At 43.0% G+C, this 23,151-nt stretch overlaps 1 protein-coding gene across 7 annotated transcripts in view; it reads left to right on the forward strand.

The window, feature by feature from the left end:
- Nucleotides 1-23,151, forward strand: part of LRBA (LPS responsive beige-like anchor protein) — a 559,883-nt gene that overhangs the window by 61,804 nt on the left and 474,928 nt on the right. For all 7 annotated transcript variants that reach the window (XM_075930027.2, XM_075930020.2, XM_075930019.2 and 4 more), the window contains 9 exons: nucleotides 493-690; nucleotides 1,641-1,774; nucleotides 6,027-6,135; nucleotides 6,265-6,417; nucleotides 9,266-9,434; nucleotides 12,685-12,764; nucleotides 15,270-15,332; nucleotides 16,731-16,828; nucleotides 20,412-20,504. In XM_075930027.2, the coding sequence (XP_075786142.2) occupies nucleotides 493-690; nucleotides 1,641-1,774; nucleotides 6,027-6,135; nucleotides 6,265-6,417; nucleotides 9,266-9,434; nucleotides 12,685-12,764; nucleotides 15,270-15,332; nucleotides 16,731-16,828; nucleotides 20,412-20,504 (1,097 nt within the window). The remainder of the gene's footprint in view (nucleotides 1-492; nucleotides 691-1,640; nucleotides 1,775-6,026; nucleotides 6,136-6,264; nucleotides 6,418-9,265; nucleotides 9,435-12,684; nucleotides 12,765-15,269; nucleotides 15,333-16,730; nucleotides 16,829-20,411; nucleotides 20,505-23,151) is intronic.

Genomic DNA, 23,151 nt, shown 5'->3' on the forward strand with positions numbered 1-23,151 from the left:
TTTACAATTTCAATATGTCTAATTTACATCCCTTTATCAAAAAAGGGATGTAGTTTAGACATACCCTATCATGGAGTAGTCTCTGTCTATGGGGGATCTGAGCTCCCCGGGGACAGGGGCTGCTGCCCTCCTGCACTGCTGACCCTGATACGGAGGCAGTAGCATGAGGTGGGAGCTGGTCTGAGTGGGAAGCTGGTTTTTAAACTGTCTCCCCTCAAGAACTGGCTCCCAGCTTCCACCCCATTGCTGTTGCCTCTGATAGAAAGGCAGCAGCTAAGGGTGGTGCCCAGAAGTAGGGTCAAGAGTGCATTGGGTGCTCACCTGCCTCTGGGGACTATACAATAGTTGAGTAACTGCTAAAATTTCATGAGGTTACACGACTATTCAGTTACATTCTATCTAATGTCCCTAATGCTGTTGTAATTCTTTCATTTCTGACTGTCTTCAATGTAAGTCACCTTATTTTTTTTTTTCTTCCTTCCATCATTCTAGGGAACATTTAAATTCAAGACAGAAAGTGATATCTTCCTTGCTGAGCATCACAAACTGTTATTGTATGATGGCAAATTGTCCAATGCTATTGCTTTCACGTACAATCCAAGGGCTACTGATGCACAGCTGTGTCTAGAATCATCCCCCAAGGAAAACCCTTCGATCTTTATTCATTCACCACATGCTCTCATGCTTCAGGTACTTTGGCACTTTTAGTAGACTTTCTGAGGAGAAAATGGCTTATACTTGTGAAATCTGCAACCAAGATTTTTAGGCTCAGGAGAGAGAGCCCTAGATAATAGGCTAACCAGAAGGTAGTAGAACTGCACTCCTCTGCATTTTAGTTGGGGGTTTGGAGAATTGTTGAGCTCTTCCTTTTGTCATCAAGCCTCCTGACTTTTCTCCACTACCATTGCCTTAAAACAGACTCCCCTTTCCTGTTACTTGCGGTCAGACGCCCCAAGAGAAAGGGATTTCCAACCTCTCCTAAACAATTGTGTATCCCCTCATTGGATAGACCAACTCTTTTCCACATGTCACCTGTGCACTTCATCAGCGTACAGCCATGTAATCCTCTCTTCCCTAAGGCTCAATTTTCTATTCCTGCAGTCCCAATTAAATTCTTATTTGGGAAGATTACGTCAGAAAAAAATTAGAAACAAAAGTTTAGAAACTTTAATAACAGCATTCTTTCTCCCACTTCCCCTCACAAACTCCCCAAATTCAACACATCCCCAGTTATTTTTCATAAGGCCATTCTATTGTAACTCTTGCTCCAAGGCTTCTAACACCTTGCTTGCTTCCAATTCAGAAAAGCACAGAAGCACCTCATGAAGGGCCAGCAAACTATGGAGTTGCTCTGTTACCAGAGATCATGTTTTGCAGAGTATGCTGGTCACAACCTGTATGTCTGTCTAAAATCAGTTTTGAGGGCCAGCACAATAGATAGGAATCCCAGGCTCTGGGTCAGGCTAGGACATCTTTTCTGTAGTTATCACTTCAACAGTAGCAGCCGTTCTTGTAGCAGTTTCTTTGTATTATGATAATCTGATTTTACATTAAAGGTGCTCTATATAACTAAGACAAATAATAACTGTTTTAAAAGTAGTTTTGGATAAGGTTTTAATCTTTGAATTCTTCTTTGTTAGGATGTGAAAGCAGTCTTAACACATTCTATTCAAAGTGCTATGCATTCAATTGGAGGAGTGCAGGTACTTTTCCCTCTGTTTGCACAGTTAGACTATAGGCCAGATTCATCGGACCAAGTTGACACTACTGTTTGGTGAGTATAAATGGCTACCTCATTTCATCTTCGCTTTTAATCTAACTAAAATGGGATTTTGCTTTATTTAAATTACTTTACATTGTAAAGAATTCTTGTGGTTTGCAATTCAGGGAGTCCCCGGGTTACATCAATCCGACGTGCGTCGGATCCCTAGTTACAAACGGGGGTGGGAGGCGCAGCTAGTGCAGGGTGCCTCCCCCACTGTCGCCGCCTCTGGTGGCGTGGGGGGCGCTTCCTCCCAGCAGACCAGGGAGACGTGGAGCTAGCACTCCCCCCTCCCCCCCCCCCCCAGCAGACCAGGAAGACGCAGAGTGGCTTTTCTCGCCACGGAGGACGCGGGTCTGCTGGGGGGAACAAGACACCAGCCAAAAGGGGGCACCCCAGAGCAGAAAAATTAATTTCCTAGGGAAGAGCAGGAGCAGCAGGCAGTGAACCCATTGTGTTACAGTCCCCACCTTGGGAGCAACAGCTCTTTCCCTCTTCAGCACTAGAGCTGCAAGTATCTTGTTAGCGTCACGTGAAATTAACAAGTCCCTTCCAGCCTGGCAGAGGTGAAGCTGAAAAATTACCCAGTCGTGTGGGTGGGCAAGAATGGGGAGGCGCAGGACAGAAGGGAAGAGGGGATAAGCCCCAATCCCACACCCTGGCTGGAATGGAGCAGGGTAAGCCCCGAGGGAATGGGTCTGCTTGCAAAGTGGGTGAGTGGACAATGAGGACCCACCTGTGGCTAAACTCCTGTTCCAACACAGAATTTTTCTTTAAAATTAATCCTGTGGATAAATTCACACACACACACTTCACAGGAAGGGATTTCCATTTTCTGCTCAGCAGAATACAACAACAGCTTTGATTGTATCAATATTTCACTGTGCTCTCCAATGACTATTGATTACACTTAATACCCATTTCACTGAACCATCTGTAGCAAATTCTTTTTGGAACAGTAATATGCATTGAATAAACTTTTTTTAGTTATAAAAAACAAAGATTCTGACTATTAAATGAATAACTGGGATCTTTCAGGTACCCCAAAAGGAAGATTTGGATATAGCATGAAACACTGAAACTTATGATCAATTTTTAATTAAAATATCAACCAAAAAAACCTTCATATCAAAACAGTATGTGTTTTTCTTAGAATAAGGAAGTTGTATGATAATCAGGGTCTTTTCCACCTAACTCCAGCTCCCTGCGTCTCTCCCCCTCCCCCCCAAATATGTACCAGTTCCGACTTACATACAAATTCAACTTAAGAACAAACCTACGGTCCCTATCTTGTACGTAACCCGGGGACTGCCTGTACATATTTTTTTTTCAGTAAGGTAGAGCAGCAAGTAAGGGGAAAACATCTTATGTCAATCTTCTCTGTATAAACATAATAAATAAAAAATTACATCTACCTTAACTAATAGAAATGCATAGCTTCTAGTAAATACAATTAATAAAATAACTGAAGGCTAAACTGGAAACCATGTCTGTCTCTGTTTAGCTATTGGACAATGAATTAACTCCAACTAAAAGAACTGTAGCACTATTATGCTTCTATTTCTGTTCTCAAGGCCAGAACTTGCTAAGCTTTGTGTGAAAAAGACCTTGAGCTGAAGTCAAAATTATTGGCACCATATTTTCTGTGCAGATTTGCCCAAATGAAAACAAATATGCACATCATGTTACTGTTATGTAATACATTTATGGGGTACTAAAAATATGAACAAAATTATATGCACTCTTTCTAGTCTTTGGGAAGGAAGACAGGGTGAAAGGCTTCTTGAATCTCCAAGGAAGAAAAGTTGAAAATCCTGGTCTTTTGGGCATCATGAGTGATGATGTGCCGAAGCTAACTCAAGCTTGGTATGGTTTTCAACACCATGGGCTGGATGTTAAAATTGTAAGGGACTCATAATACACTCTGTAGTTGAGATGGCAAAAAAATACTCTTTAGAACCACTTATTTTACAAATTGAAAACTTTGCAAAACACATTAGTTTGGCCAATTTATTTTTGTGGGGTAAATGTAGAAGAAACTGAAGCAACATTCTCCTATAGTAGTAAATATACAAATAGCCCTTTCTGAGAGCTAGTACCTTAGCTTAGATTAAAAAATAGTTTTCATTTAGAAAGGTAGTTATTATTTGTAAATTATGTTCTGGGAATGATCATTGGAAAACTGATAAAGATATTGACACGTATTTGAAGAATAATCCACATTTGTGCCTGAAGAATTTAATCCCTTTGATTTGTTCTCCTAAATCCTTTAGGCATTTAAAAAAAATCTACTCAATTCCAAATTTAAATATGAACTCATGAAATTCTTATCTGCTTCAAAAGCAGATAACTTCACAACTGCTAAATTGATTCCCCCATAAACCATCTTGTTAGTCTTTAAAGTACTGCATAGTCCTGTCTTTTGTTTTAGCAAGACCAGGCTAACATGGCTACATCTCTATTAGTACTCCCCCTTTTCCTTGGCGCTCATGTTTAAAACCTATAAAATCATGTCTAAAAGAAATAAACTCAATAGTAATAAGGCATAGTACACATGTAAGCCATGGTACTAGCAGGACATACCCAGTCCTGAGCCAACTAAAGGCTTAAGTGTAACAGTGTGCATTTTATTGACAAAGAAGCACTAGTTGGCCTTTAACTGCATTTTGTTAAACTACGGAATTTTTTCTTTGAAAGAGGCAGAAAAATACTACTAAAATTGAGTACAAAACCGCTTTAATAAGGGGTGAAAATAATCCAGTACAGAATACCAGTAAGAAAAGTGGCCAAAGTAGCTTTAAGGGTATGTCTATATAGCCACATTAAAGTGCCATCACGGCAGTGCCTTAACATGGCTGTATATTTGTGGCTTCAGAAGTTGGAGAGCTTTCTTCCAGTGCTGTATTAAAACCAACTCTGCAAGGGGGAATAGCTACTAGGTCTGGAGGAATGGCAACAGGGGACATGTTTTTCACACCCCTGAGTGAGGAAAGTTTCAGCACTGTGAGTGGCAGTGTAGACAAGCTCTCTGTATCAGTCATGCAAAGGGATCCATGAAGTTAAATGTGTAGGAGTGGAGGTGGGAAGGAGGTTTGAGATATGGCCATACCAGTAAGAATTTGTTACTTTCACTCCTGCCTTGAACTGAATATTAAGTGTATACAAGTAAGTTATCTAAAATCAAGAAATTCAAAAGATAAGTTTGACTGTATGACCTTCTTGCATTTAGGACTGAGTCTGTTTTTTTAATTATGTGCAAATACACTTCATTTATCATTAATTAGTGTAACTCTTTCGCTGCCTTAAAATGGATGTGCTAATTACTATGTTCTAAATTATAGAAGCAGTGAGAAGAGAAAGAAGGTGCTATCATTTTGCAACCTAACATAACAAAGTTTTTTACCATGGCATTACAAGAGAAATCAGTTTCTCTATGATAGTGGGGAAAACACAAACCAAAACCCCTTTTTTTCGGGGTAGTGGTAGAATTTGAGCTCATCTTCACAGTGAAACATTAAAAAGAGAAATATATTTGCTTCTCAGTTCATAACTTCTGAGTGCTTAACTGCAGCTTAATATTGCATTCATATTTTAGCCTTTAGTATAGAAAACTTTACTTTTCTGAAATCTTCTCGTGTATTTCTTCCTCTACTTCTCAGTTACCTTTAAAACATACAAGAACTTAAGTATCTTCTAGTTTTCCTTGGCTCCAGCTCTGTTTTTCAACCTCTGATTTTCCAGCCACAGAAATTGATGACACTTCATAGCAGTCAAGGAGAGGCATTGACTACATAGAGGTTGTTCAAAGTAGTTAGTCCTGCTTTAATTAGAAATGCTGCCAACATCACTTGACCTGGCTGAAAACAAGAGAATGGCACTTGGAATCGAACGTAGATCTATTAAATGGCAAAACTAGTTCAAAATTGGCAGTAATTGGTGATCAGTTGTTTCAGGAGTGTTTTGCCATCGGAGAAGTATCACAAAGCTTAAAGTTTTGAGGTAGAGAACATCCAGTTGAAACTAGGAGAGCGACTGCTTTGTAACTTCGCAGTCTTAATGTTTTCAAATTCAAATCTTAATTTTATTTCAAGTCTTAATTTAGCCATTTGAGTGCTATAATACATTTACATATGTACTGGAAGATAAAAGAGCTTAGCTGGGAACATATTCATGTGAGGGAATTGAATACCTCATTTCTATGACTTTAAAACACTTGATTTTTTAAAAAAGAAATGGAATGATTTCAGTACGTTGTATTTTTCAGTTCTACTTTGTTGGCTTTCGTCATGGAGTTGCTGAAGAACTCCATTGCTATGCAAGAGCAGATGCTTTCCTGTAAGGGCTTCCTTGTGATAGGATATAGTCTTGAAAAGGTAAAACAAAATCATTATTGATCACGGTTAGCTTATCAGAATGCTTTTGCTAATATTTTCCTGTACCGATAAAGTTTTTAAAACAGTTCTGTGAATGCTAGTTTAAATAAGCTTTTTTTTTTTTAACAGTCTTCCAAAGCCCATGTTAATAGAGCTGTGCTAGAATTATGCCTTGCCTTTGCTAAATACCTGAGTAATTTGCACAACGGGGTTCCCTTGCTCAAACAGCTGTGTGATCACATTCTGCTTAACCCTGCAATATGGATTCATACACCAGCAAAGGTAAAATATTTTGGTTTTCCTAATCATGTATCAGTTCAGGTTCGAAACACTTAGATGGTGATGATGATACTATTTATTCATAATGAAGTGGCATCCAAAGATGTAATCAGGATCCGTTCTTCTTTTTCCTTTATGCCATTTTTTATGGAGAGTAGGGAGGACCAGACCTACTTTGCCTTTGCAGCAGGTTCTACCTCCTCCCGGGGGATTCCTGTGCATTCCCAGGCCAACCAGGAAATATAATTCCTTTAGCATATCCTGGGTTGGCCTGGGGGGCCTCTTTCAGTGGCACATGCTCAGTAGAGTTCTCATAGAAGCCTCCCGTAGGCATCTTTATAAGATACCTGAACTGCTCCACTGCCTCCTTTCAATGTGGAGGGACAGGAGCTTTATTTCTAGGTCTTTCCAAATAGACAAGTGCCTCATACTGTGCCAGAGAGCAAGCCAAACCACCCTGGTAGAAAGGTTTTAATCAGGATCCCAATATTCTAAATGCTGTATGCACATAGGCTTACACAGTTCCCACCTCTTCTAAGTGAATGTCTGGATCAGTAGCATGACACTATTTTCATTCCACTGAATAAGCATCCCTTTAAAATAGTATTGTCTAACTTCAGTTCTACTTATACGTCTACTGTAGCGTGAATATGGAATTTAGTGGATCAGTGCTAAATGATTCCAGATTTAAGTGTAATCTAAACCAAACATATAAAATCTTGGTGATAATATAGAATTGCTATGGACATAAAAGTATACTAAGACAAAAATATTTGCCTGTGATCCTGTACTAATTTCCATTCAATACAGCTATAACTTTTTGCCAAAGTTGAAATCAAAATACTGGCAAAGATTATTTTTAACTCTTAATAGACTCAGTTTAATTTATGCATTGACAGTTCTTTGTATATTGTTATTGTCAGTGTTCACCTTGTATTTCAGTTTTTTTCTACCCAAACATAAACTGGAAAACAAGAAAACACTTTCCCAAGAGGGTGACAGGTTTCTGCTGTAGCTTCACTTGGTTTAGAACATGTTAGAATTTGCAGAGGGAGGTGGGAGTACCTATAGAGAGCTTGTCTACAGGAAACTTTGTGCACAGCAAGATAGTGCAGGATGTGTTCTAAACTCATACCCTAGCTGCCTGTGTGGACACATTGCACATTGGAAAAGTACTTGGGGACATGAGTACATTTTAAAGTGGAAGTGTGCAAACTTTCTGTCATTAGGGCCACATCTGGGCATGGAAATTAAATGATGAACCATAATTGAGTTGCTTCTGGGCTCTAGGGAAGTGTCATCTAAGCAAACAAGTAGCATGCATGTGGGCGTGAACATTACTGGCTCTGATGGTGCGTAAAGTTTGTGTAGCTGGACTAACATGCATGTCCTCATGCCCTTCACGCAGGACCTGAACACATGGCAGTGCTGGGAGAGTGGTTCAGGGCAAGTCCCCAGCCCTGCCTGGAGTACCAGAATGGGGTAAGACCCCGCTCCTGCTCCCTAGCAGCTGTGCTAGGTGGACGGAGCAGGGCAAGCTCCCAGTCCTGCTCTCCAGCTGAAGTGAGGCAATGAAGCTGAGGGCTGGATTTAAAAGGACAGGCTGGACACAGCTTGCAAGTCATAGTATACTGTGAAGCAGGGGTGAGCAGACTATCACACTAAAGCACACACAGGCATTTTTAGTGAAGTTAGAGTGTCCAAGATTGGTGTGTAATGATTTTTCCCCAGGAAGAAACTAAAGAAACAGCCTTACTCGGGGAAAAAACCTTGTGCTGGAATTTTACTGTTTTTTATAAACAAACTCCAGCATGGGGGAGATTTGTTACTCTGTATAGCAGTGGTTCCCAAACGTTTCAGCATCATGCCCCCTTTTTGATTTTTGAGAAATCCTCATGCCTTTCCTCCCCCACCCCAAAAAATAGCAGCAAAATTTGTTGAGCCAAAAAAAAAAAAAAACCCCAAACTTACCGGGCCTGAAAAACAAGAATAGCTGCAAAGCTTGTGGAGGGGATTGACCCAGGGCGGGGAGGGAGGTAAGGTTGGGTTGCCTCGCACCCTCCCTGGGATTTCTTCACGCCCCCCTAGTTTGGGAACCCATGCTGTGTAGTGTGGTAGAGGCTGTTTTTGGAAAGTGATCTGCTTGGACCCTTTTATGTTTTAAACAGCTTTTCTAAAAATCAAAAAATTATACCATGTTAGTTTTGGGTGCACTATCTGAAACTGGAATTGTTAAGATGTCTCTGCATTCAAAACGTCTCTTATGATTTAGGCACAAGTAGTATCTACAGCACAATATAACATAGATGCTTCCCAAAAGAAGAACTTTTTTTCCTAAGGAAGCAGTTGCACTAGGAATCTTTAATATCCCTTTCATTGTGGTCTAGAGAAGGACAATGACACAGAATTTTTATTCTGGCAGTTGGTTGTATCTATCAATATTGCCAGCCCCAATCATTTAAAAAAAAATTTTCATAAAGCTCCCAGAAATGATGAACTGAGGACGAAAAAAAAGAGGGGTAGGGAAGATCATACTTTTCACGACAACCCTGAAGCCCAAAATATGGTGTTAAAAATTAGATTCTCTCATAATCACATGACTCCAGAAACTTGGACATTTAGAATTACACCAAATATTATGAGACTTGTGATGAAATCAGAGTTCTGTAACTATTTGATAAGCCTACGCTAGTGAGTATATTTCCTCTGCTCTTTTACATTCGAATTTTTAAAAAATTGGATAAAATTAAGACTGTAATTGCCTAATCCACTACCATTTTGATTTATCTGCCTGCTGCTTATGTGAAATCCTAACTGACATTTTCAATTTGTTTTTAACTGGGTCCTGTAGGTTCAGTTGATCCTGTACACTTACCTGTCTACAGAGTTCATTGGCACTGTTAATATATACAATGCAGTTCGGCGAGTTGGGACAGTTCTTCTGGTAATGCACACCTTAAAATATTATTACTGGGCTGTGAATCCTCAAGATCGCAGTGGTATTACTCCAAAAGGTGTAGGTATGTATACACTGATTACCCTTCATCAACAAATTAGTATTCTGAGCCACTTTAAGTGCACTGTTTGGTGTGGTGTTGGGAATGGAAGGGATCCTAAGCAGTGTTTCATTTGGTGAAAGGGTTCAATAGATGAGTTCTAACAACAAGCTTTATCCAAAAGACTTTATTTTTTGAAAACTCCCCAGACCCTGAAGTGAATAAATAAGTTCCCCATCCCAAAGGTCATATTAGAATATGACATATGGGGGAAAATGTTAAGTGCAGAGCTAGGCTTCTTACCAGCATTTCATATGTTCAGATACCAATTTTATAAAGCTCATTCAGATACTGGGCCTCCCTGACCTTCCAGGACCTAATAAGACAAAGTAATGAGAATGGGGGAGTTGAGAACAGACATGAGTTCCTGTCATAGGCACAAACATCAAAGGTAGATGGGAGAAGTGAATGAGCAAGCTTAATTCTTGCAACAGATGCACAGTGCTGAGATAGGATGGGGTATTGAAAACAAGCATTCAGTGTTTGTCACTGAGATGCCTCACTAAAGCTGAAGAAGCTCAGAACATAGAGATACTTCAAGTTAATACTGGCACCCACTGCTGAGAAGTGGAGCTGGCAGAATGGATAAAGGGCAAGCTCAGTGTATGGGATAGAAATGTGTCACTGAGATTGAGAGGGAAGAGAACATCCTATTGAGACAAATTATGAAATTAACTCCTGCCAGAGAAGGTGTCTTGAGCTGTATTAGTCTCCCCAGAGCCCAGCCTACTGAGCTGAGACCACCAGATGGAGACAAATATGACAGTTGTCTTTGCAAGTCATTCTGAAGCTTTTGAAAATGGAGGAATGAATTCTGGAGCTCCCCTTTCATTTCCTGGTGTGCCAGGGGAACCTCACGCTTTTCCCGAGCCATTTGTTCCCAACTGGAAGAATGGGCTCTGGGAGATCCTGTCTCTCTCTTTTGGAGAAAGGGTCGTACTGGACTCTTTCCTGTTATCCTGTTACCTCTAGCTGGTAATTGTGCTCCTCAGCATGTAGTTGACTACACGATTAACAAATAAGCCTGGGCTTATCGGTTAATCCTGTCAACTACATGCACTCCCCCTGCTTGCTGCCAGTTCCACAGAGCCACCTGCCCTTCCCCCTCCCGCTGCTTCCCACAGAGGCATCAGGGGAGCAGGGCAGGTGGGACCCTTCTGCACTTGCTGGCTTCTGATAGAGGCAGCAGCCCAGAGGGCTGGGAGGGTGGGCGGGAGCCGGGACACGCAAGAAGAGGCTTTCAAGCCATCTCACTGTGCATATTTGCTCCCAATGAGCTGAGTGTCCCCTGCGCTACTTCCTGTTTATCAGAGGCAGAAGGTGCAGGGGAGCAGAAGCCAGTGTTCCCCACAAGCACCAGCTCCCGCCTGCCCCCCATATTTAGATTTGTGACTTCTTGAAATGTTAGTGGTTCCATATTTACACAAATACCCTATAATGAACATCCCTATCAGCTACTTTGTTACTAGCCTACAGCTGGAATGAAGACCAGAGGGATCTCGTCACTGATGGACATATAGAACTTCATGGGTATATCTCATGCCAGTCCTCTTGTAGGGACCCCCTAATCCTGTTAATCTCCCTTCCACCTTCTCAAACAAATTCACTTACATACTTTGTAAAACGGAAGTTAGGTTTGCTTAATAGAGTCTTGTACCTTGGAAGGAATAAAGATTTCTTTTATTAGTAAGAACTTGTCTACTCAAAAAATTGAATTGGTTTACCTAAAGGTATGTTACTTCGCTGATTTAGTGAAACTGCTGCAAGTTTGTACAGAGCATTACTGTTTCCATTGGATAGCTTATTTTTGATTGGGCTAAATCAAAGCTCTTTTAAATCCAATCGAAGTGCATCTACACAAACTTGCACCAGTTTAAGTAAAGTGGTGTAAAAGCACACCTGTAATTCAATGGATACAACACAAAGTCTCATAACGCTGTTTGAATTTTGTATATTAATTTGAATTGTATTTCCCCCTTCCTGGGCATAGCTGAAACAATATCCTGGGGAGAAGTGAAGGAGCTATAATATTGGGTCTTTAAAATGTTTCAGTTATTCAGAGAACGAAAAGAGAAATTTCTCAGAGTCATGAATCGAGTTTCTCTAACTTGAAAGAGAATGTTTGTAAACAAGAGGTATGGAGATACCTCACAACATCATGTATGAAGGTCCATAACATTGTGGACCTTCCCGGTCTGGCACCCTTGGGACCTCACATATTCCGCAAGAGGGAATTTGCCAGATCGGGGAGGTCCCCTGCAGCTGGCCTCCCAGGATGCTCCCCCTCCATGCAGCTGGCTCTGCTCCAGTTCCACTGCAACTGGGCTCCAGCCAGCCAGGCTTTGGCTCCGGCCCTCTGGGATTCCTCAGAGACAGAGCTCTGCAGTAGCCACGGATCTGCTTCTCCCCAGCCCAACTGGGGTTCCCCGGGGACGGAGCTTGCTGGCTTCCCAGCTTCTGCTGCGTTCCCCTGGGGATGCCCAGAGATGGGGCTTGCTGGATGTTTCAGCTTTGTCACTGGCTGCCCTGCTGCAGCCCTAGCTAGTTGGAGCTCTCTGGGGACAGGGCTTCCAGCTGGTTCACACTCCAGTGTGCCAGGGCTTTCTGGTCCGGTCCTTCCAGACCATGGATGTTGCCAAACCAGAGAGTCCTGGATTTCGGAGGTTCAACCTGTAGCAGCAGCCCAAGCAGAAAATGCCATTTTATATTGTTTAATATTACAGTGAAATCATCCCATGGAAATATTAAGGAGCTGGAGTAGCAATTCTATTAAAAACATGCTCAAAAAAACCCTGAAGATCAAAATCTGGAAAATACTAATTTAAAGTTTAACTATCAACTTGAACTCATTCATTTACCTCATGCATGATGTTTCAATGATTTAGACACTGCTAAAGTTTTCACTTAAATTAAAAATTATTACAAATGTTTAAAATATAGTTTTATAAAACTTTGACATAGCCTTGCTTAGGAACTTTAATGGTTAGTTTACTACACTGTTAGCTATTAAACCAACATGCAGTAACACATTTTCCATGGGAAGCAAAGAAAATCAGTGCATTTAAAATTGTGCTTTAGCATTTACAAATATCAAATGTCTTGCATTTTTCCAAAACTTTTAAATTACAAATATATGCTTAATGACAGGGCAACAGTCACAATTTGCCACCAAATAGATAACATAAACTATCCGTCTTTGTGTGTGTTTTTTAAGATGGGCCACGACCTAATCAGAAGGAAATTTTATCTCTGAGAGCATTTTTACTGATGTTCATTAAACAGTTAGTGATGAAGGTAAGTTGACTATAAATGGAGTTTCTATTGTCCATGCTCTCTTTCACATGAAATTTGCAACGCTGTGTATGGTAAACAGAGGCAGTCCATGGTATGTGTCTCCAGTGTACTATTGCAGTACATCACTTTAGCAGTCTTCAAAGTACGTTGGAATTTTGGTGATTTTGTAAGCAAATGGGGTACTTCAAATAACACTGGAGTGATCTTCCCATTTGGCCTGTTAATATATAAGCACTAACTTCTAAATTATCTTTAAATTATTTCTTATCAAAAGCAGAGCTGATGGTATGTAGTTAATTTATGAGGTGTCCTCCACCAAGGGGAACATAAGAACTCTCTACTTGATCAGTCTTCTAACTCTAACAGTGACAGAACCAGATACAGGCAGTCCCCGGGTTACGTACAAGATAGGGACTATAGGTTTGTTCTTAAGTTGAATTTGTATGTAAGTCGGAACTGGCTCCAGATTCAGCCGCTGCTGCTGAAACTGGCCAGGGGCTGACTACAGGAAGCTGGAGGCAGAATTGCTCTGCCCCCAGCTTCCTGGAATCAGCCACTGATCAGTTTCAACAGCAGCCGAATCTCGAGCCTGAGACAGAACAGCTGGGCTGCCAGGTAGGTCCCTGCAGGACTAACCTGGCAGCACTCCAGCTGCTCTACCCCAGGGTCCACAACAAAAGCCTGGTCTGCTGGGGAGGAGGGCGCACTAGCTGCGCCCCCTCCACCCAGCAGACCAGGGACACCGGGAGCAAAGCCGCAGCGGTGGCGGAGTCCCGCGCCTCCCCGGCTTTGCCAGAGCAAAGCCTCAGAGGTACGGGACCCCTCCGCCTCCCCGGCTTTGCTCCGGGTGTCCCTGGTCTGCTGGAGACGGTCCCCAGCAGACCAGGGGCACCTGGAGTAGCTTTTCTTGCCCCGGAGGTCGAGGTGGCGGGACCGCTGGACTCTGGGCGGTCCCGCTGCCTGCGAGCTCCGGGGCGAAAGAGCCCCGTTCGTCGGATCTGCGTAACTGCCTGTACTTCAGAAGCAGCATTAAAGTGGACAGCCTGACTACAAGTAGTAGTCTGACTGGATGCAGACAAGCCACTGAAGGATAACAAACACTTTCCTAATGGGCAACTATTTGCCAGATAACAGAAGACTATTGAGACTGAGGAATTCTGAGTTCAGTTTCAGGTTCTGGAGGGGAACCTTCTCTAGTGGTTCTAAATCCTTCTGCTCCTGTGTAATGCTCTCCTCTGACCAAGAGGTCCTCATCCTCACTTCTCTTTCCACTGTGCTTGTCACTTCTCTACATTTGAGACAGGCTACCTTGTCTTTCTGCTCTGCGCTCCTTTAGGTCTCAGAGGAGAAGCCCTGAGAGCTAAGGATGACAGATTCCTACTCTGTTCGCATTCCCTATAGTGGGGAGGACCAATTGCAGAAAAAGTTCTGCTCATTCCCTTGGCTGGAGCATGCTATTGCAGGTGAAACCTCTGGGTATTTTAGTGACCAAACTCTAGAGCTGTTACTGAGCATTTGTAAACTTTTTCAACTTGTAGCTTATAACAAGACCAAATTTGAGTAATTTTTTTGTAGGAAAAGTAAAAGATACTGATGCCGGGATGACCCCCGGTCAAACATCTAGACTTTGCTCTAAAACATTAAGGTACAAGAGCATCTCAATTAGATGCTTTTAAGACTTCTGTTTTGGCCTGGGCAAAACAACATATTTTCCACGGAAATAAGTAAACACTTTTTGTGCTGAAACTGGAAAAACAAATCAGGCCTCTGGCACATCTAGTTATATATCTATAACAGATGTCTAACATTGGTTTTGGAACCTATTAAGCTCTTTTCTTCAATGTCTTGTGGAAGTCAGTTTTTCAGATTAATTATGTATTATACTACTTAAAATTTGCCTTTTAACTTCTTTGGGTGTCCGTCCATATGCTCTCCTATTATGAGGGACAATAATAAGAAATTTGTATCACTTATTACTACATATACATCTTTTATCCTATTTTTCTATGTCACTTTCCTCTATTGTTGACAACTCTTGAAGCTTAGATCCTTCGGTTGTGAATCCTTTTGGGCAGAGAACCTGCTACCTTAGAAGATAAATGGCTCCTTAGATAAAGATAAATCTGTCTTATGCAGGGGCCGACTTGCCTGGCGGGATACCGGGAATTTCCCGGTGGGCCGTCGTGTCCGCATGCCATTGCCCCTCATTCCGAGTGGCTCCGCATCCACGGTGTATGTGGCATGCAGAGCCCGACCCGCCTCCTGCGCCGCATGCCAGACATGACGCAGGGAATGGGGGTGGGACTTGAGGGGCACGCAGGGGTGACATCATGGGAGGGCTGATCTCAACCCATTTTCAGGGCCTATTTTGATTGTCAGTTCGCTCCTGATCTTGTGTGTCTGTTCTGCTTTATGTGATACTATTTTGTATATTGCTTGTTAATAATTATTTTGTTATGCCTTGAAAGAACGATGCTAGATACTACTTCTTTTTTTTTAAAATAGGATTATGGAGTGAAAGAAGATGAACTTCAGGCTATACTCAATTATCTGCTCACAATTCATGAGGTATGTTTTTGTATTATTTTTTGCTATTCCTGGAAAGTCAAGCAGAATTTCTTCATATTTTTTCTAATACAAATATCCTCTTTTGCCACAAGATGGCTCTGCAGTAAGAACTACCAAATACAATCCAAGCCAAGAGCGCAGTGTGTGTTAAACTACCAATATCTTGTAGTGATTTAACCACTATGTGCATAGTAGATTGAAATTCATTAAGGTAGTAAGTCAAAATGGTTTTCTGTGCTATTCAGCAAACTGATCTGTCAAGCAGAAAAGCAAGAGCGACTTAAAAATCTGTATTTTGTCACATGAGTAATATTTTTTGTTTTATTTTTCCACTGTTTTTTTCTGTTTTTAAACAATACATTGAAAATGAGAACTAAAAATTAGAATAATTAAGTCTAAGAGAAGTTTGTAAAACTAATTGAGAGAGAATATTGGTTACCATTGATATGTTTGTATCTTCATATTTTAGCACCAGGAAAAGGCACTTTATGCCAGATGTAACATCAAAGACAAGGGAAATAGGAACATAAATCTAACTGAACTAATCTCTTTAAGGGTACTTGAAATGGGTAAAATAAGGAATTAATTGAATTTTACTTCAAGCAGTACAGATTTATTTTTCATGTGTGTTTACACCTATATGTATCTGCTACTCTTTGCTCTGGTACTGGATTGAGTGTGCATGATTGGCTACAGCATGCAATAAACAATCTAATCCTTCTCCTATATGCAGAAATGACAATCTGGGTTGCAGCTTAAGGACTTATCTACATGGAGACAATGTGGATAAGACTAAATAGATGACAAATCAGCGTATGAATCTACATCATGCTAGTTGGCTATGAATTAACTGTGAATTCTGCTACCATTAAGTTTTATTGTGAAAGCATGTTGTGGAATTGCTGTGGATGTTAGTTGTGTCCACATGGTGGACTACTGCATAGCACACTATGCATGGCAAGGCAGAGTTTGAAAGTCCTCAGAGAAGGGTTGAGACAGATGCACAGCCATATGGAGCAAGTGGGTGGGCAAGGGTCTTTGGATTTGTGCAGTTAGACCATTGGTAGCCTTACCAGGCAGACATGTGGAAGCCTTGGCCAGAATGTTGTGCCTGGTAGCACAGCTGGCAGGTCTGATTTCCATGTACCTTTCCTGTTCTTATACTTTCTCCTGGCTCTCTTGCTCCTTTGAGCTTGGCCTACTTATTTGGAGTCTGGTCTGATTCTTTGGCCCTGCTCTACAGCTTACAGGTGCTATCCGAGGAACTTCATTCTTTGGCTCAAAAATGAAGCCTGGTTCATACTCGCAATGACTTTTGCAATTTAGAGTAACATTCTAATGCAATAATTTAGCTACTTACTGTTTGAGTTAAAGATCTATAATTTATTTTTTTAACAGGATGACAATCTAATGGATGTCTTACAGTTGCTTGTTGCACTGATGGCAGAGCATCCCAGTTCTATGATTCCTGCTTTTGATCAGAGGAATGGATTACGGTAAGTTAAATTTAATGCATAGACAAAAGAGACATCTATTTTGATGATATTGCTATTTACAGTAAAACTCCATTGTCCGCCATCTGATGGTCCGGCACTCCTGATGGTCCGGCACCATCAGGAACCCAGAAATGCTCCGGGCAGACGGATCATTGGAGCTGCTCTGCCCCCGGCTTCCCCGATTCAGCCACTGCTGAAACTGACCAGCGGCTGAATCGGAGAAGCCGGGGGTAGAGCAGCTGGAGTGCTTCTGGTAGGTCCTGTAGCGTTGCCCCTCTGTGCTGCAGGACCAACCCGGCAGCACCCCAGCTGTCCTCGATTCAGCCGCCGCTGAAACTGACCAGCGGCTGACTCCAGGAAGCCCGAGGCAGAGCTGCTCTGCCCCGGGCTTCCCAGAGTCAGCCGCTGGTCAGTTTCAGGAGCGGTTGACTTGGGGACGCGTAGGGCAGAGAGCTGGGGTGCTGCTGGGTTGGTCCAGTAGCACTGCCCCTTTGCACTGTGGGACCGACCCGGCAGCACCCCAGCTGCTCTGTCCCAGGCGTCCCAATTCAGCTGCTGCTGAAACTGACCAGCAGCGGCTGAATCGAGGATGCCTGGGGCAGAGCCGTACTATCGGAAGGGAGGGCTATGAGGAGTCTGGGGTGGCATCCCCTCCCACCCCACTTCAGACCCCTCATAGCCCCCCCTTCTGATAGTCCGGCATATTTGATAATCCAGCACTTCCTGGGTCCTAAATGTGCTGTATTATCGGAAGTTTACTGTACCAGAATTGCCACGCAACCTTAAGAACCCTTTCAGTCCTCATACTGCAGTTGTAAACTGCAGGCGATTTTTGTCCCAGGTATTCTCTTGGGCACAGTTGACATCAGTTTTTATTATTGACAGATTGTTAATGCCTCCAAGCTCTGTCCTGTTTAGACAAGTGGTAGTCAGTTAGTCTAGACTCGTATGTTCATCTTTGCCTATTAACATCTAGCTTCAAATCTCCCTTCTGTGTCAATTTGTTGAGAATTTAGTAAAGGGCCAACTCCAGCTGAACTAGCTAACAGATTTCTTCTAATCCTTGTTAGCTTTTTCACTACTGAAAAGGGTTTTTTTTTTTTTTAATTTCTCCCCCTATGGTGTGTAACCTACTGTTTGCAAATTCTGTCTACCGGTATACCATATTCGATATGTTGAGAAATACTATTACATGCTGTGGTAAGTGGACAGTAGAAGTTGGGGAAAGGAGCTGTGAACATGTTGCGTCTGGTAAAACACAATGGAAGAATTTAGGAAAATGACATTAAATTATGGATTTTATTTTATTTTGTGGCCCACAAAGTGTGGCCTCATAAGTGAACTTCTCTAATTTAAAGAATCCTGTGTGGATATCAGGGAAAGTGTGAGCATATAGCCAAGTACAAGAGCAGTTCCTAGAAGGTACTTGAAGCGGTAATTCTCTTGTATATAAAGGCATATTCTCAGATCATACATTTTATTGCAACTATTTGATTAATCCTGGATTATACTTTTTTTCTAGTTTTCCTATGTGAAAAATCATGCTGTCATGTTAATAATTGTTTCTACCTTCTTCATGGTGCTAGGTTTTTTTATATGTTTTGTTGAGCTTTTGACTTAATTTGTTTGGTAATGTTATATTCTAGGAAGCTAATAAATGCTAAATAATAAAGTATTTGAATGCCATGTCAGTTCTCTAACGTATTTGTTTTTATGTAACATAAGATAAAAACTTTTTTATTTTTATTAAGTAGCATAGGGGCAGCTCAGTATGAACAGTGAGTGAGTTGACTGTAAGAAACCTTTGTTTTCCTGTCTCATTTGTTATATTCCTTACTTCTCTACTGAACCCAGTCATTTAAATGGCTGATTATATGTCTAGTGCAACTGATATGAAAACTTAAAAAGCTGAGTTAAATGGTGCTTTCTTTCCATGTTTAAAATGAAAATTTCCCCCACACAGGCTATGTACATACATGGGTACTTTTTCTTAAAATTCAATAATAACCTTTATTTTCTCAGAAATAACTAGGGATGTGAACAGGTAACCAGTTAACCGATGACCTGGGCAAGCATCATCCTTACCCGGTCATGTTAACCATTACCCAGGAGCAAGGCTGCTTCAGCCCCATGTGCTGTTAGAGTGTGGGGGGTGGGAGAGGGAAGGAAGGATAGAAGCAGCGGCAGGGAGGAGGAGGGCTGCTGACTCTCAGCCTATGAGCCCACCTGGGCTAGGAGCTGGCAGTCTTCCACCTGCCTTCCCTGCTGCTTCTGGCCCCATGTGAGGTTGCCAACTTTTTAGTGGTTATATGACTATTTGACAGTTCCATGGCAGCCTCCCCTGCCCTGTGCTGTTCCCTCTAATAGAGGAGAATCTCAAGGGGCGGGTGAAGGGGAGTACAGGCAGGTACTATGCTTGTGGGGAGCTCTGCATACTGCCCCACTCCTGAGCATTAGCTCCGTGTTCCCATTGGCTGGGAACCTGATGTTGGCTGCTTCTGGAGCGCAGATTCTAATGTGTTCTTTTATTAACTTTGGTTAAATAATCTAAAGTGCAGAAGCCAGCGTAAATGTAATGAAAAGAATACCATCTGACACTGTTTTTTAGCATCCTTCTGAAAGCTGTAATAAAGGACTAGCAAGTGATACTACAGGTTGGACCTCTCTGGTCCAGCATCATTGGGACCTGACCAGTCCTGAACAAGAGGTCTCCTGCTAATGGCCCCCAAGCCCATCACCCGCTGCTGGCAGGCTGCCCCAGCAAGCAACCCTGACTTGCCAACCTGGCTGGGCTGTTTGCCGAGCTACTGTTGGCTCTCTGGGTGGCATAGGCTGTGGCTCCAGCTCCAGGGCTCCGTTCCTGTGCAGCCAGGAGCAACTACATCATTGGGGCTCCGACCCTGGCCCCACACAGCTGGGGAAAGCTGCTGGGCTTCAGCCCCAGCCCTGTGCAGCTGGGGAAAACCACGTGGGCCTGGCCCCAGCCCTGCACTGCTCCCAGCTGGGCTGCTGATGCTGAGTTTCCAGTTTGCTGGCCTTCGTGCCCTTAGGCTCCTGGGCTGTCTGCTCCAGGTGCATCTGTGGTTGGGCAGCTGGACCAGAGAGTCCCAGATTTTGGAGGTACATTCTGCAATGTCAAATACTAATAAAGTTAGCAAATGTTCACCCATAGACAAAACTGAAGCTTTTTGCAATTATTCTGTACCCAGCTGCCTTAACAGTACAACAAACAGAATTTGTTTGGTTTTCTGTACTGTTGTTTGAGTGAGATCATCTAAAGACAGTTTTGAGTACTGAAATTACAATGACCTTTCCACATGTACTGTGTTCATATCAATCAATATTTTTAGGTACTCTAACAGAATTCAGATTTCAAAATCCCCAAATATAACTTTTGAGTACAAAGTACTATATAATTTAGGAAAATATTCTATTATATTTGTAAAGCTTAGCAATATCTGTCACTTACATTTTAGCTCAGGTACAAACTTGTTACTGTGTGCTTTTGTTAATTTTTCAGTGTGGAAACTCTCTTGGTTGCTATTTCAGGTGTAATCTTGATGTTTTTGTTTTTTATATTTAGGGTTGTCTATAAACTTCTAGCATCAAAAAGTGAAGGAATCAGAGTACAAGCTCTAAAAGCGATGGGCTTCTTTCTAAAACATCTAGCACCTAAGTAAGTACTGGTTTAAATCGGAAGAAAAGGTACTCTTTCTGTATCTGTAGTAATACATATTTAGAGTGTGATTAGTGGGTTGATTTAGTTGGGGTTGGTCCTGCTTTGGGCAGGGGGCTGGACTCGATGATCTCCTGAGATCTCTTCCAGCCCTAGGATTCTATGTATATTCTGTGTGAATACACACTTCAGCCCATAGTAGGTACTGTTTTTAATTGTCATTCCGTTTGTTTTGTCAATAAGTGATTCCCTGTGTGGTGTCATTACTCACAATTGGGAACTTGTGCCGTAGCATCATAAGAGACTTTGTCATCAAGCTTATCTAGTGATTCGTGATAGGTGAATTTACAGGTTTATGTGTTTAAAGAAACGTGCTTGTATAGTAACAGTTAGTGAGATTAGCAAGAAATATTACCAACTCTGGACTCAGTTTAAGGTATCTTGAGAGCCTTAATTTTATCTTTGTTTTAAAACTTAGTGGATGTGCTCGGTGTTGCTGAGGTCCTTAACTCGATTATTTATGTTAAAGAATAAAATGAAAATGCCCATTCTTTATTTAAATTACAGGCAGTCCCCGGGTTACGTACAAGATAGGGACTGTAGGTTTGTTCTTAAGTTGAATCTGTATGTAAGTCGGAACTGGCGTCCAGATTCAGCGGCTGCTGAAACTGACCGCCAGTTCTGACTTACATACAGAATCAACTTAAGAACCCCAGGCGTCCCCAAGTCAGCTGCTGCTGAAACTGATCAGCAGCTGATTCCAGGAAGCCCAGGGCAGAGCAACTGTGCCTGGGGCTTCCTGTAGTCAGCACTGGTCAGTTTCAGCAGAAGCTGACTTGGGGACGCCTGGGGCAGAGCAGCTGGGGTGCTGCTGGGTTGCTCCAGTAGCGCCGTTCCTCGGCGTCCTGATTCAGCCGCTGCTGAAACTGACCAGCAGCTGCTGAATCAGGACCTGGGGCAGAGCAGCTGGGGTGCTGCTGGGTTGCTCCAGTAGCGCCGTTCCTTGGCATCCTGATTCAGCCGCTGCTGAAACTGACCAGCAGCTGCTGAATCAGGACCTGGGGCAGAGCAGCTGGGGTGCTGCTGGGTTGGTCCAGTAGTGCCCAGAGCGGCGCTGCAGGACCAATCGGCAGCGCCCCAGCTGCTCTGCCCCAGGGTCCAAAACAAAAGCCTGGTCTGCTGGGGGGGGGCACACTAGCTGCGCCCCTCCCACCCCCCCAGCAGACCAGGGACACGGGGAGCAGAGCCGCAGCGGCAGCGGGGTGCCGCGCCTCTGAGGCTTTGCACTGGCAAAGTCTCAGAGGCGCGGGACCCGCTGCGGCTGCCGCTTCAGTCCCGGTGCCTGTGGTCTGCTGGGGTCGGTCCCCAGCAGACCACAGGCACCGGGACTGAAGCGGCAGCCGCGGCGGTTCCCCGCGCTTCTGAGGTTTTGCTCTGGCAAAGCCTCAGAAGCACGGGAACCCACCCGGTGCCCCTGGTCTGCTGGAGACGGTCTCCAGCAGACCAGGGGCACCGGAGCAGCTTACGAACGGGGCTTTCTCGCCCCGGAGCTCGCAGGTAGCAATCCGCCACCTCGACCTCCGGGGCGAGAGAGCCCCGTTCGTAAGTGCGGATCCGACATAAGTCGGATCCGCGTAAGTCAGGGACTGCCTGTACTGTATTTTCAAAAATTGAGGATAAAAGTTCAGGAGGTTGGTATGTGTGTAGATGTGTATATAAGGAGATCAGTGAGTCTGAAGCTGCTGGCTATTCCCCCTCCTGTCTTGTCAGGGAGTGAGAGCAAAGTGCACAACTCCTCTGCCCCCTGCCCTCCACAGCCAGAGGGAGAGGAATGCAGCAAACTGTGCACTTTACTTACGCTCCCCAATGGTGATGAAGGGGAGCAGCAAGCAATGTCTTGTATGAATTGGGTGGGGGGGAAGCTTCAGCTCCCCCACCCTCCCTAAAGAATGCCTGGGTGGTGAGAGGCTTGGGGCTGGAGCATTCCTGAATTGGGGCGGGGGAAGGGGGTCACTGCCAGTCAACCCTTTCACCTGCCTGGCTGCCTGGTGCTTAGTGCGGCAGCCCATAGCAGAGCCCTGTTTGATTTTATGAGAAGCAATCCCATTCCAAGCACATCCTATTTTCCTGGAACAACCATCCTCTTACCTTGCTTTAAGTTATGATAACAGGAAGCTGTATATCAAAGTTGGCGAGACTAGCTTTTACTGTTTAGGAGTTCTTGAATACAGATACTCTCTGAGATATATAGAATATTGCAAAAAATCTGTATTTGCAACCCAGCACTTTTGCTATATGTTTAAAAAATGTGGCTAGTTATGTGATTTGAAACTTAGCTATGGTAAAAACTTTCTTAATGAGTTGATATTGCCATACCTCAGATCCAAAACAGATAGGTATTCAGTGTTTGTTGTTGGGCATACAGCAGAAACACTTGTGTAAATATTCTTGCCAATTTTATAGTGAAGATGAATAAAGAAAGAGATTCTTAAGCCCCCATAAACTGAGTCTGGGTTTGGTAACTTTAGTTTATCTTTACAATTAATCCATCCTAACTTATTTTTGCTGTCCCCGCCTCCTCCTTATGCCGCAACCACCCAGAACACAAATATGTATCCACCTGGTCTCTATTAGCCTTCAGACATCT

This window comes from Pelodiscus sinensis, chromosome 4, assembly GCF_052426305.1.
Source record: "Pelodiscus sinensis isolate ZL-2025 chromosome 4, ASM5242630v1, whole genome shotgun sequence".
Classification (NCBI taxonomy): domain Eukaryota; kingdom Metazoa; phylum Chordata; order Testudines; family Trionychidae; genus Pelodiscus; species Pelodiscus sinensis.